Source organism: Syngnathus leptorhynchus, chromosome 9 (genome assembly GCF_054491065.1).
Source record: "Syngnathus leptorhynchus isolate UIUO chromosome 9, UIUO_Slep, whole genome shotgun sequence".
NCBI classification, from domain to species: domain Eukaryota; kingdom Metazoa; phylum Chordata; class Actinopteri; order Syngnathiformes; family Syngnathidae; genus Syngnathus; species Syngnathus leptorhynchus.
Genome location: NC_141203.1, coordinates 2,744,774 through 2,758,876, shown reverse-complemented (window position 1 = coordinate 2,758,876; position 14,103 = coordinate 2,744,774). Strand labels below are relative to the sequence as shown.

General features: G+C 42.9%; 2 protein-coding genes and 1 pseudogene across 2 annotated transcripts in view; 2 read left to right on the top strand and 1 right to left on the bottom strand.

The window, feature by feature from the left end:
* The window catches only part of LOC147050602 (phospholipid-transporting ATPase ABCA1-like), a 99,074-nt gene that overhangs the window by 56,929 nt on the left and 28,042 nt on the right, over window positions 1-14,103 (top strand). Inside the window, exons 30-36 of the mRNA XM_085919985.1 lie at window positions 916-1,031; window positions 2,901-3,045; window positions 3,521-3,623; window positions 3,736-3,807; window positions 7,883-8,057; window positions 8,209-8,341; window positions 8,441-8,503. Coding sequence (XP_085776111.1) covers window positions 916-1,031; window positions 2,901-3,045; window positions 3,521-3,623; window positions 3,736-3,807; window positions 7,883-8,057; window positions 8,209-8,341; window positions 8,441-8,503 — 807 coding nt within the window. The remainder of the gene's footprint in view (window positions 1-915; window positions 1,032-2,900; window positions 3,046-3,520; window positions 3,624-3,735; window positions 3,808-7,882; window positions 8,058-8,208; window positions 8,342-8,440; window positions 8,504-14,103) is intronic.
* Window positions 9,924-11,934, top strand: LOC147050604 (uncharacterized; annotated as a pseudogene).
* Window positions 12,440-13,811, bottom strand: LOC147050603 (uncharacterized). The gene is made up of 2 exons (XM_085919986.1): window positions 13,093-13,811; window positions 12,440-12,987 (listed from the first exon to the last, which is right to left on the bottom strand). The coding sequence occupies exons 1-2, from the start codon at window positions 13,708-13,710 to the stop codon at window positions 12,661-12,663; spliced, it is 945 nt and encodes a 314-aa protein (XP_085776112.1). The 5' UTR covers window positions 13,711-13,811; the 3' UTR covers window positions 12,440-12,660.

Below are 14,103 nucleotides of genomic sequence, written 5' to 3'. Positions count from 1 at the left end.
TAGGTGGGTGGGGTAGGTGGGTAGGTAGGTGCTTTATTGATCCCAGGGGGGGATATTCAGTTTCCATCTACATCAAAGCAAGAAGACAGTTCACTGCAACAAAGGAAAAAACTAACTGCAGGCTTACCAGTGAGAGGCCTAAATAATATAGACTTACATTGAAAGACTCAGCGGTCTGCCCCCCCCTCCAAATACTTTGGGTAACGGGGAGGGGGTTCAGCCGGCGATTCGCTGACAACGGTGCAATCCGATGGACCGTGGATGTGATTATTTCAAAACCTCACAAAATAGGCAAACGCGTGTGCAGCATCCTGGGCACTCAGGCAGGGCCGATGGTGTGCGTCATCACCACAGGGCAGGCAAGGCAAAGGTCGACCACAGCCTGGGTCTGACGAGCACGATCGGACATCTCACAAGTCACTGCTGCAAGGACAAGGTGTGGGAGTTTGACCCGGTCAATACCGGCTGGATAAGCAGGACGTCTGAGTCACGCCGATCCCAATCAACATGAGTAGCCATCCCAGCGGCCAGGGGCAGGCACAGGAAAAATATCCCTCCTTGCATACGCCATGGTGCGGTGGTTTGCACCGGCATTGCCAAGTGGACGGCCGAACCTGGGACGGCCCTGACCGTGGCCACACACTGTTCCGGGCCAACAACAGATTACAGACAAATAAAAGGATGAAAGAATGAAATAAGAAGAAAAGAGAACTCTTGTGGGAGGCTGCCACTCACAACAGCACATAAAAAATAATGCAGTATTTGCCCATTGGGTGCAATTTACACAGAAAATTACAGTTGAATTACATAGGGATTAACCCAGTTAAAATGCTGTCAAAAAAATGAAGCAAGTTGTTGGCCATTATCGAGCCCAAAGGTTTAATCTAACATGTTTCTATTTTGCCATTGTTTCAGATGCACTTTGCTGTCACGGCCATTATTGTGGTGCTCATCTGCATCGCTTGTGAGATGAAAGACTACACATCAGAGACCAATCGGACGACTTTCATCCTCCTTCTCCTCTTCTACGGGTACGCTTAGGCAGGATTTATTATCTTCACTATTGCCCTCGGAAACCTCATCGTCAGAGTGGAAAGGGGATTTCATTCCACTCGTTCGGGGATGTCAAATTTTTGTCTTGTCTTGATGGTTATACCCCTAAGCATGCAGTGGGTTGCGAATGTAGTTGGGTTGCGAATGTAGTTGTACCCATGAGTAAGTCAATTTCTCGGCACAGAACAAAGAAAAAGTGTTTCGTCTCTGCAGGAAAGGAAAGAGCTCAAACACAAAAACAGGTTTTGTTCATAAGCACATTTTATTAGTTGAATTACATAAGTCTGGATGGATGAATGAATGGATGGATCGGTGTATTTCACTGTTTGAAAAATATTCACACCAAGCCATGAAGTTATAGTCGGTACTTGGTTGCAGCTCCTTCAGCAGTGTTAACAGCTCATAATCGCCAGCAATGGATTTTGCGCAATGTTGTTTGGACAGTTTTGCTCATTTGTCATTGCTATACTGCTCCAGCTGAGTGTAGCAATAATGACAGTGAATATTTGTACACAAATACCTAACCGATTCTGGAACTCACAGTGCGGCCGGACTGGGGCTGAAGACCCATGCCGCATTGTGGGCACGCTCATTCCAACATATTGCAATGACACCGTACTGTGCTAAACATTCAAATCTTATGAGAATCTCTGCAGTCTTTTTTAAGACAAGCCATCTGGACATACCATGGAAGGGTAAAATTTGCCGATTTATGGCTCTCAAAACAACCAAAAACCCTTGCTCATCTTTGAAACTTGATAAACAACGATATTGTGCACAAAATTGTAATGTGGGGGTGTGTCTTGTAAGTTACATGGCAGCTCAAAACTAATAATGATATCAAATAACATATTTAAAAAATTGATTCATTAATATGTTTTTGTTGGGGGACAAAGTTTTTGAATACAATAAAAAGCGAATCTAATTCATAAGCAATCAAATATTTTTATGACAGTGCAAACATTTAATTCAAAACTAAATTTAAATAAAGAGGTCCAAAGGAAGGTGAGAGTTACAATAAGTGGTGTCAAAAGATCAAAATGTATTCAGACTTGTATGAATTTTCTACAAAACCACATGTCGATGCTGTTTGTTTCCTTATAAATACAATTTGGCGTGACACCTTCAAATGACACGCTTCCCTCTATTGGTCACATTACTTTTTTCTTAAAGTGATACACTCACCAATACAGGGTTTCTCACTGAGCACTTGGCACAGTACTGACGCACAAGTACCAATCACCCATGTCAACTGGGTTCTCGGAAGCAACTTGACATGGTATCAGGACTGTGTTGATTTTGATCAGTGTTTTGTGTGATTATGAACGAGTAAAAACTATGTGATCAGACGGACAGTCAGGCGTATCTTCCTTTTCAGATGTATTGAGCATGGAGCCAGTAAAATTGCTTCAAATATGTATTGCTTCTGCGTTATTGTGTTTCATTGATGCGTACCTGTACTTGTCATCATTGATTTCAGCGCATGCAAGTCCATGGGGCTGTGAGGTATGAACTTTTATTAAAGTCAAAACAACACGAACATGTTAAGTTGCTTCTCAGAAACCAGTTAACATGGGGGTATATAGAAAGCACCAGATTACCTGGTTAATTGTCTCATGTAAACTATATGTGCATGAAAAGGCTGAATTACAATATATATATATATATATATATATATATATATATATATATATATATATATATATATATATATATATATTTTGATGTACCTTGTTGTCTTGCAATGTTTTTGTACAACTTTGCTATCTGCGTCACAATTGAAATGTCTACCAAAACTGTGAATCTGCACTTATATCCTGTATTGCTAATTTCATCAACTACTATAGATGCGCCATGACCCCCTTGATGTACCCAGCAACCTTTGTGTTCTCCACTCCCACCACAGCCTACATATCTTTGGTCTGTATCAACCTCCTCACTGTAGGTGTTAGCTCCCTCGGAATGAGTGTCAAGGCAATGTCTACAAATGAGGTAAAATCATTAATTGGTTTTTAAAATGTCATTTTTTTGTCAGTCTTATTATAGATAATTGGGCTAAAAAATAAACCTGTGTGGAACTACAATGTAATTTATATTCCCAATTTTAAAGTGTAGTTTGCCTTTGAATTTCTGAACCTTTACAAGTCAAGTCAAGTTTTTATATAGCCCTAAATCACAAGCAGTCTCAAAGGGCTCTGTCCTCTGCATTTAACCCATCCCCATGTGATTTTGATCCATCCCCTGGGGGAGAGGGGAGCAGTGAGCAGCAGCGGCGCCGCGCTCGGGAATCATTTTTGGTGATCTAACCCCCCAATTCCAACCCTTAATGCTGAGTGCCAAGCAGGGAGGCAATGGGTTCCATTTTTATAGTCTTTGGTATGACCCGGCCGGGGTTTGAACCCACAACCTTCCAGTCTCAGGGCGGACACTCTACTACTAGGCCACTGAGCTGGTCACTGGTTTACAGAGTGTCTTGGAATGGAATGGAACCGAGCGGATGATATTCATTTTGCCTCATCACTGCTTTGGACAAGGACTCGTAGACATGTCTAGGACCTATGTGAGATCAAGTATGGTAATCTTTATTCAGAAGTTAATTTTTAAATTTAAACACAATTTTTACAGCTAATACTCCAAATGCAGTACAATGCAAAACCTGTGCATGATTTGTTCCTTCTTTAGGAGAAGCTCAGCTGCTGAGCCCTGACTGGTGGGACGAAGAACGCCTGGACCTCTTCAATCTCCGAGCGCACTGTGACGTATTTTTTATTTTCATCTACAGTAATTTCTGGACTATTAGCCGCACCCGACTGTAAGCCGCACCAGCAAAAAATCACGAATTACCCCCCCCCCATAAATAAGCCGCACCGTTACTATAAACCGCATGTGCACGCAAGTTATTTACAAAGAAAGACGGTACACAGAAAGCCTTTAAAGTTTTAATAACATACTTTAGCATGTCTTTCTAAACGCTGCCTTGCTTACACGTAAGTAACACAGCACTAATCGGGCTGCAGAAAAAAAAAAACCATACCGGTAAAAGTCACTGAGATGCGTCAGTAACACAGCAGCAACATGGTAGCACAGCACTGACAGGGCTGGTTAAAAAAACATACCAGTAAAAGTAAAAAATAGCTTCCTCCTGTGCACTGAAACCATCGAAGTCTTCCTCCTCAGTGTCCAGTTGGAACAGCGTCAGATATCTTTCGCCACACACTTGGTCAGTCTCTCTTTCGTCGTCGCTGTTATCCATTTCTTCTTGCATTTTCCATGATGAGGGTCTGTTTATGCTAATTGTATTCATGGACAAAGCGCTAAATTACATTAAACTAGCGAGCGACACGTATAGCTCCAGAGTAGACGTGACCGGGAAAGAAAAGGGTGACACAACACGAAGTCAACATCGACTGCCTTTAACTTAAAAGCGGCATCAAATACATTTATTTTGTCCCCCATAATGACGGTTTGTGTATAAAAGCTTCCTTTTTTCAGTAATGTCCGTCATAATCTCATTCTGTCTATTCTTTGTGTGAATTATGTGGCACTATTTGCCTGGCGGACATGCGATCAACACACCACTCATCTCCGCAGTTACTGTGTCACATATGTATCCCTCCGCCTAGCAAAGCGGTTGCCGCACAACAGCGGTCCACAGCCTTTTTACGAGTGTATAAAATTGATCAGTGGCGGCCCTGAACAATTTGGTGCCCTAGGCAAGATTTTCCCTGGAGCCCCCTGGCCGTGGTCGTGGTGTGCGGCGTATGCACCACGCAGACTTGCGGAGGGCTTGACTATGTGGCTTAATGTCTCACAGACATTTTCACAAACATTGTACATTGGATTCAAGTAAAGATACACTGGTTGGCTCCCTCCTGTGGCCAAAATATTATGACCAGGGTACAATTATGTAGCTATCCATGATTAAAATGCCATTTCATTTCAAATAAAAAGGGGCTAATGAGTCTTAACAAGTGTCTTCAATTAAAATGTAAGAGTTGTCAATAATAAAGACCATGTTCAAACATGAAGGGTGTCCATGTGTGCACTTGGCACCAGGACACCATAGACCGCAGTTGGATGATCGACTTTGTACTCCATCGTTCTACTGGGTGACTTCAATGCACAAGTGGGCAATGACAGTGAGACCTGGAAGGGTGTGATTGGGAGGAACGGATCTGAACCCGAGCGGTGTTCTATTGTTGGACTTCTGTGCTCGACACGGATTGTCAATACAAGTAAGGATTATCAATAATGAACACCATATTCAAACATAAGGGTGTCCATGTGTGCACCTTGCACCAGGACACCCTAGGCCACAGTTCGATGATCGACTTTGTAAATGTGTCATCAGATTTGCGGCCGTGTGTTTTGGACACTTGGGTGAAGAGAGGGGCGGAGCTGTCAACTGATCACCACCTGGTGGTGGGTTGGCTCCGATGGTGGGGGAAGATGCCGGTCCGACCTATTGTGAGGGTATGCTGGCAACGTCTCGCAGAATCACCTGTCAGGAAGAGCTTCAAGTCTCCGGCGGAGCTTTTCCCTTATCACGGAGAAGGCAGGGGACATTGAGTCTGAGGCAGCCGACCGGAGCTGTGGCCGTAAGGTGGTTGGTGCCTGTTGTGGCGGCAATCCCTGAACCCCGCGGGTGAACACCTGCGGTAAGGGATGCCGTCCAGCTGAAGGTGTCCTATCGGACCGTTTTGGCCTGCGGGACTCCGGAGGCAGCTGACAAGTACCGGATGGCCAAGCGGAACGCGGCTTCGGCGGTTGCTGAGGCAAACACCCAGACGTGGGAGGAGTTTGGTGAGGACATGTCAACTTCTGCACGTCTCAGGAGGGGGAAGCAGTTTACAGTGGAAATGGCGTGCTGCTGACCTCGACTCAGGACATCGTAAGTCGGTGGGGAGAGTACTTCGAAGACCTCTTCAATTCCACTGACACACCTTCCATTGTGGAAGCAGGTTCTGGAAACTCTGAGGTAGTTAAAAAAAACTCCTCGGGGGCAAGGCCCCAAGGGTGGATGAGATTCACCTGGAATTTTTGAAGGCTCTGGATGTTGTGGGGCTGTCATTGCTGATACGCCTCTACAACATTGCGTGGACATCGGGGACGGTACCTCTGGATCGGCAGACTGGGGTGGTGGTTCCCCTCTTTAAGAAGGGAGACCGGAGGGTGTGCTCCAATTAAAGGGGAATCACACTCCTCAGCCTCCCTGGTAAAGTCTTTTCAGGGGTGCTAGAGAGGATGGTCCGTTGGGAGGTTGAACCTCGGATTCAGGAGGAGCAGTGTGGCTTTCGTCCTGGCCGTGGAACAGTGGACCAGCTCTACACCCTTGGCAGGATCTTCAAGGGGGCATGGGAGTTCGCTCAACCAGTCCACGTGTTTTGTGAACTTGGAGAAGGCGTTCGACCGTGTCCCTTGGGAAGTTCTGTGGAGGGTGCTTTGGGAAAACGGGGTGCAGAGCCCTCCGGAAAGGGCGGTTCGGTCTCTGTATCACCAATGCTCGAGTTTGGTCCGCATTTCCGGCAGTAAGTCAGATTCGTTCCCAGTGAGGGTTGGACTCCGCCAAGGCTGCCCTTTGTCACCGATTCTGTTCATAAGTTTTATGGACAGAATTTCTAGGTGCAGCCGAGGCGTTGAGGGTGTCCGGTTTGGGGACCTCAGCATTGCGTTTCTGCTTTTTGCAGACGACGTGGTGCTGTTGGTTTCTTCAAGCCGACATCTCCAGCTCTCACTGGGGCGGTTCGCAGCCGAGTGTGAAGCGGTCGGGATGAGGGTCAGCACCTCCAAATCCGAGGCCGTGGTCCTCGGTCGGAAAAGGGTGGAATGCCCTCTCCGGATCGGGGATAAGATCCTGCCCCAAGTGGAGGAGTTCAAGTATCTTGTTCAAGTGAGGGCAGGATGGAGCGCGAGATCGACAGGCGGATCGGTGCAGCTTCGGCAGTAATGCGGACTCTGTACCGGTCCGTTGTGGTGAGGAGAGAGCTGAGCCAAAAGGCAAAGCTCTCAATTTACCGGTTGGTCTACGCTCTTACACTCACCTATGGTCACGAGCTATGGGTCGTGACCGAAAGAACGAGATCCAGGATACAAGCGGCCGAAATGAGTTTCCTCCGCAGGGTGTCCGGGCTCTCCCTTAGAGATAAGGTGAGAAGCTCGGTCATCCGGGAGGGACTTGGAGTCAAGCCGCTGCTCCTCCACGTTGAGAGGAACCAGATGAGGTGGCTCGGGCATCTCATCAGGATGCCTCCTGGATGCCTAGGAGACCTCGCGGAGGACCCAGGATGCGCCGGCCTGGGAATGCCTTGGGAGCCCCGGGATGAGCTCGATGAAGTGGCTGGGTAGAGGGAAGTCTGGGAGTCCCTCCCAAAGCTGCTGCCCCTGCGACCCGACCCCGGATAAGCGGAAGAGGATGGATGGATGTTAGAACAACTTTTTTTTTTGTGGTTGCAGCTCGTCCCCCCCCAACTGTCGCCCTAGGCCAGGAGTGGCCAACCAGTCAGACGCTAAGAGCCACATTTTCTACTGTTACCACAAAGAGCCACATCATACACATGAGCACACATGAACATCACCCCATCCCTTCCTCTTACACGCACGCATGCACACACATAAACACACATACACACACACACATACACACACACACACTCCTGAGTATAAGTCGCCCCCCCCCACACACACACACATAAACTATGACAAAAACCGCGACTTATGGTCAGAAAATTACGGTATAATGGGCATCAATCATGCACAGATTTTTTTTCCGGTAAATAGCAGGCTTCTGTTGTAATCCCAGAATTTTGCTGATTTGTTTTTCTTTTTTCAGTCAACCGCACCATGAACCCTTTGGAGTGGCACTTTGTTGGAAAGAACCTCTTCACTATGGCAGTACAGAGTTTTGCCTTCTTTAGTATCACCTTAATGCTGCAATACACGTTCTTCACTGGTCACTGGAGTGTCCGCAACTCTTGTCTTTATGAATCTTGTCTATCATACATCAGGTATGCTCTGCTTTCAGAGCGACCAATGTACGTATATGCTGTGTTGACAGAATTGTATTATATTATTATGCTTCGAATTCCTGAGCAATAAAATCTGGTTGCACATTCAAACAAGCACACTTGTGACAATACTGTGGTTTTGTGTGTTCAGGCCATGGTGGGTTGTGCCAAGGATCCGTCCTCTTAGCGCAGAGAGTGAGGACGCGGACGTGGCCATAGAAAGAGACCGTGTCAAAAGTGGCAGAGCTCATTCTGATCTTATCACCTTGATCGACTTGACCAAAGTGCATATTTTATTTTGTTATTGAGCTTATAGCACCATGTCAATTAATTATTTAGAATAAAATGATAGAAGAGTGCATTGTCATGTGCTTTACTTTCAGATATACAAAGCTGGGAAGGAGCCAGCAGTCAATCAGCTCTGCCTGGGAATTCCTCGTGGTGAGGTGAGGGCTTCAATAAACTTTTTCCGACAAACCACAACTTATGGACCCCTTGCATAGACAAACTAACAATGCCTAGTTTTCTATTAACATTTTCAGAGGAAATTAGTCGTGTTTTTGTCTGCTTTTCATAACTGCATTGCCTCCTACTCGGAGCTGTTTGTGGTGATTGACTTTCTTATTTAGCTGAAATTAGGTAATGGAAATTGTGGACTTTTTGTTACAATGTAGTTTTTACAATGGGTTTGTTAATTTATTAATTAAAATGTTCTTTTAAATGCTTTGTTTTCATCTTTATTTATTTTACACTCAGATTTTTATTGAACCAAAAGTCACTCAGTTTTATTGAATAAGGTAAAAGTATACAATTCCCAAATTACTTTTTGACCTTTGTTCTGTCCAGATGTACAGTAATACATTTAAAAGGCCATATATGATATTAAATGACAAAGGCAAATATGAAATATAGTTTTACTGTGATTTGGGCCCACACATTTGGGCCAAGTTTGCAAGGCTGCTATTGTATTTGTAGAAATTAATTTTATTATTTGGTCCCGCTCAGCGGCCACTCCAATCTCTCTATTGTTTTTGTAAACCCTGTTCATTCGTTTGTTTTTTTGTTTGTTTGTTTGTTCATAAACACAACAAATTGCATTTTTCAAGGCCTAAACAAGCACTAAAACTGACCAAACTGCACCTTTGCTGTTCATAAACAAGCACATCTGTAGATTTTAAATAGTTAACATCTGTTCACATAGAGAACGCTCTGACGCTCTGTTTACTAAGAAATGTGACACCAATTTTGATGGTTCCAATTAGCGGCCGCTGCAATGTCCCTATTGTTTTTGAAGACATTATTTATTTATTTTCACGATTGCATTTTTCAGGGCCTAAACAAGCATTGAAACTGACCCAACATGCATTTGTGACGCTGCTGTGCCACTCTGTTTAAAAAAAGTGACACCAATTTTGATGGTCTTACTATTCTTGAAAACGTACATCACGCTTGGCCAAATTATACGGAAGAGGATTAGGGCCAGTGAAGTAGAAAAAACGAGGGGTGACAGGATTCTGACTTTTTTTCTCAGAATTCTGACTTTATTCTCAGAATTCTGACTTTATTCTCAGAATTCCGACTTCAAAGTCAGAATTCCCCATTTCTGACTTTAAAGTCAGAATTCTGACTTTATTCTCAGAATTCTGACTTTAAAGTCGGAATTCTGACTTTATTCTCAGAATTCTGACTTTAAAGTCGGAATTCTGACTTTATTCTCAGAATTCCGACTTTAAAGTCAGAATTCTGAGAATAAAGTCAGAATTCTGACTTTATGGTGTGGGGTGGCGGAGGTAAAGTCAGTGTGGTGTGGTTTTGACCAGAGAGGACATTATGTCGTCAACGAGTGACTTTTTGCGTGCCAGAGGATTGCCGGAGGACATCATTTCACTCTTGGAGGAGCAGGGGGTGAGTAAATAAAGCATTGTGTTCATTTTGGTGACTGTTGCGTATATAACTGGCTCCGTGTAGCATGTAGCTCCGTTGCTAATTGATAGCTCTTGACGGGATGCGCCGCATTTACACGTAAAGGAGCATTATGCTATTTTTGTTCATTCAGGAGTCAGTTTTATTCAACCGATGACGTGAATATATATATATATATATATATATATACATAGTTTCCTTAAACTGATGACGTCATGTACGATTATAAATATACATATATTACATACACGTCACGGCAACGGCACAAAGCGTCGGTACAACACCGCGACTCGCGGCATCAAACCCCTTATGCTTTGCTGACTCCATACCACAATCCAACTCTAGCTCATTTTAAGTATGTACACACTCACATTAAGTGAACTGATGATTGAAGTAGTGTATAAAATGAAATAAAAAACACAGACTTCAGGTATAAATGTGGCTTAATAAATTCCTAAAGATTAAACAGTTGCAACATGTTTGTCAAGTGTGGATTTGATTTACAATAAGTATTATATTTGTGCTTCATTCTTTCAAATTAAGTGATTCTGTGTGATGGATTTTTTTTTTCTATCATCGTGCAGATTGACAGTGATGTCATCACACTGATGGACGATGCCACTCTTGCCAATTACATCCCTCGCTATGGAGACCGGATTGTACTCTTTAATTTTTGCAAGACGAAACAGCCTACATCCAAAAGAAAAAACTGACTTTTAGAAAAACTACGTGAAAAAATGAAACTCAGGAAAGATAGTGACAAAGAGGACACCACCTCAAAGACACAACCACAAGAGACAAAGAAGCAGAAAACAAGAAATATTGCAATCGGATGGATACACAGTGATGGAAAGATAACCAAACAGGTAAGGGAGAAGCAGGGAGGGGGTACCAGAAAACTTCAAATACAGAAGTCACAATGATCTACGGTGGTCCTGCTATGCCCCTCAATCCACCTGATCCACAGGATGTGTTGACTATAACTGTCCACTCCACTGACACATTGAATGATATGATAAGAGCATTCTGTAAAGAAGAAATATTGAACAAACCACTCAGTGTGAAACCCATACTCCCAGATGATAGAGAAGAAACAGGTGTTGGGTCTGGAGTACTAAGAGATGTTCTCACCTGTTTCTGGCAGGAATTCTATGACTGATGCACCCTTGGTACATCAATTAAAGTGCCATTTATCCGTCATGATTTTTCTGCAGCAAAGTGGAAAGCAGTTGGGAGAATACTTGTAAAAGGTTACCAAGATTGTTGCTATTTCCCAAACAAACTTGCGTTTCCTTTCCTCGAGCAAGTGCTTTTCAACTGTGTCTACAGTGATCCAAGGGCCCACTTTCTGCAGTTTGTGAGCAGCCAGGAGCGTGACGTTTTGATGGACGCAATGAAGGACTTTTCAGAAGTGGACCAAGATGATCTTGTGGAAGTTCTTGATAGCTACGGGTGTAGAAAGAGAATCACACCTGAAACCTTTCCCACAATACTGCAGGAAATAGCGCACAAAGAGCTTGTCCAAAAGCCCATGTTTGTTATTGACTGCTGGAGGGAGGTTACTTTTCACCATGACTTCATAAGTCCTGACGCACTTAACAAGTTGTGCTCTGACTTGCAACCTACTTCCAAAAAGGTCTGCCAACTGCTGAAATTTCCAAATGATTTAACCTCAACGCAGAAGGAAGTGGTAAATCATCTGAAAAGGTTCATCAGAGAGTTGGATGAACTCAAGCTTCAGAAATTTCTCCGGTTTTTCACTGGATCTGATCTTATTGTTACCGATACAGTCCTTGTGGAGTTTCAACAAATGACAGAGTTTAGTAGAAGACCAGTGGGGCACACGTGTGGAAAGGTTTTGTGCATTGCTGACAGCTATGAAAATTTCCCAGACTTCCGATCAGAATTCAATGCCATTCTCGAAAGCAATATCTGAGTCATGGATATTGTTTAATTCTGTCAATAACCATAACTCCGTTAATTATCCGTTGTAAGTTGCATCAACACAACATATTTTGTTCACTGTTCTTATTGCTCAAATAGAAACAAACTTTGTATTCATTTCTTCACTGTTTTTAGAATTTTATAGAAACAGCTTGCATTTGGTATTATGTTCCAGTTATATAAAAATTCTAGGGCTTTATTAAAATGACCCAAGATGTTGTGCATAACCATTGTATGGTTGTTTTCAGCAGCTACATTGTATTAAGTGAATGCTTCTGTAATAAACAGTCGTAATATTTTATTGCATTCAATAAACTCACTCTTCATCCACTATGTATTTCCTGACTGTACCTGAATGTTGGTATATAAAAATAAAGTATTGTAATGTTGTACAGATGCCTTCTATGGAAAGACCCAATTTTTAATATACAAGTAATACATTAATACATATTTAAGCAGTCAATTTCAGGACATTTCAAGCAAAATGTAACATCTTTGTTTTTGTTAGTCACAAATGGAAAAGAATAACCATAGATCAGGTAAGCATAGTTAAAAAGAAATTCCATTTTGCAATGAATTATTCTGGAAAATTTGGGTCATTAAGAATATTTTAAGGTCAAGAAGGCATTGTAAGACTAAAGAAACATAGTAACTAAGTATACAGAGTATTGATTAAAAAAAATCTGAAAAAAATATTTTCTGAGGAGTTTATATGTTCATTACATCAATACGCTTGTCAAACAATCTTCAGTAATTCCTCTCGCAACATAAGATACAAGTCACTTGCATGCAATGGATCTGATGGAGCGTGCCATTCATTTTCCTCCATTAGCAGACAACACAGTTCAAATACAGTTTCATCGCAAGGAAACTGGCATTTTGGAGTGCACTCTTCCATACATGCAGTGATATCTTGCATTCCAGTGGGTTTCAGTCGATCCTCGGCACTGTGCATGGCAGGGAATGAATACATGACGACTGGCCGGCCTGAAGCTGTATCACCATTGGACCTTGGTCTTATTTTGTGTGAGTTCCATGTGTTCACAACTTCATCCAGCTCATCCTACACAAGAGCAGCATAGTTAAGTATTTAAGTACATTGTTATTTTTTACTACTTATTTATTCATTTCAACTTCAAAAACATGACGAGGAGACAAAATATTTTACCTGCACAAGATTAAGAAAGCAGAACTGGATAAGACTTTTATCCAGAAAATCTCCTGTGTAGTGACCATCCTCCTGAAGAGTTTGAAATAAATTAATCCAGAACTGTGCGCTCTGTTTGCGAAGGATGGACCACCACCCTTCAATGCGCTGATTGGCAGTACTTCTCCCGTAAAGAAAACTTTTCTCCCCAGCAAAATTGTCAGACTGGTTTTGTCGCAAAAACACTTGCATCTGTTCAACACAACAATTTTCTGTGCCCCTGTCTGCACGGATCCTCTCTGGACATCCACCAATGCGCGAAACTGTTTTGATAAAATAACTTGCAATCACCTTGGGATCACTGTTTGTGGTATAGGCCTCTGCCCATAACACATACCGGCTAAACCCATCAATACAACCATTGATGCAAATCCCATAGGGTTTTAATTTATCATAGCCATCCATGTGCCAAAGAGCATTTGGGCCTCGGCAGCTGTACTGGCGTCTTCTAAGGCGTCGTGCTCTTCTTAATTCCATGCCGACTGGGTCAACCAATTTTATAATTTGTCTTATTGTATCTTGTGAGACAACAAATCCTTTTTGAATCGCACGTAGATGAAGCCAACGATAACCTTGCATCTGGCCACAAGTCAGGATTTCATGCTGGACAAAAGCCAACACATCTTCCAGGTCCGACTGATTCTTTCTTCGGAACAGACCAAGTCTTTTACAAGTTCTCTTCAGAGTCCAAATACTTATAATAGTCTGAGCATTATGTGCTAAAACTGCAAGTATTTCCTTGTTGCTGAATGCAAGTCTAAAGCATAGTTTGATTAAGTCAAGTTTATTTGTATAGCCCTAAATCACAAGCAGTCTCAAAGGGCTTCACATAGACAATCAATTGACAATAATTCTCAAAGCATCCCCTGATCTTAGGCTCCCAAAAGGGCAAGGAAAAACTCAAAAACCCCTACCAGGGGAAAAATGAGAAACCTTGAGAAGAGACCACAGATGGAAGGATCCCCCTTTCAG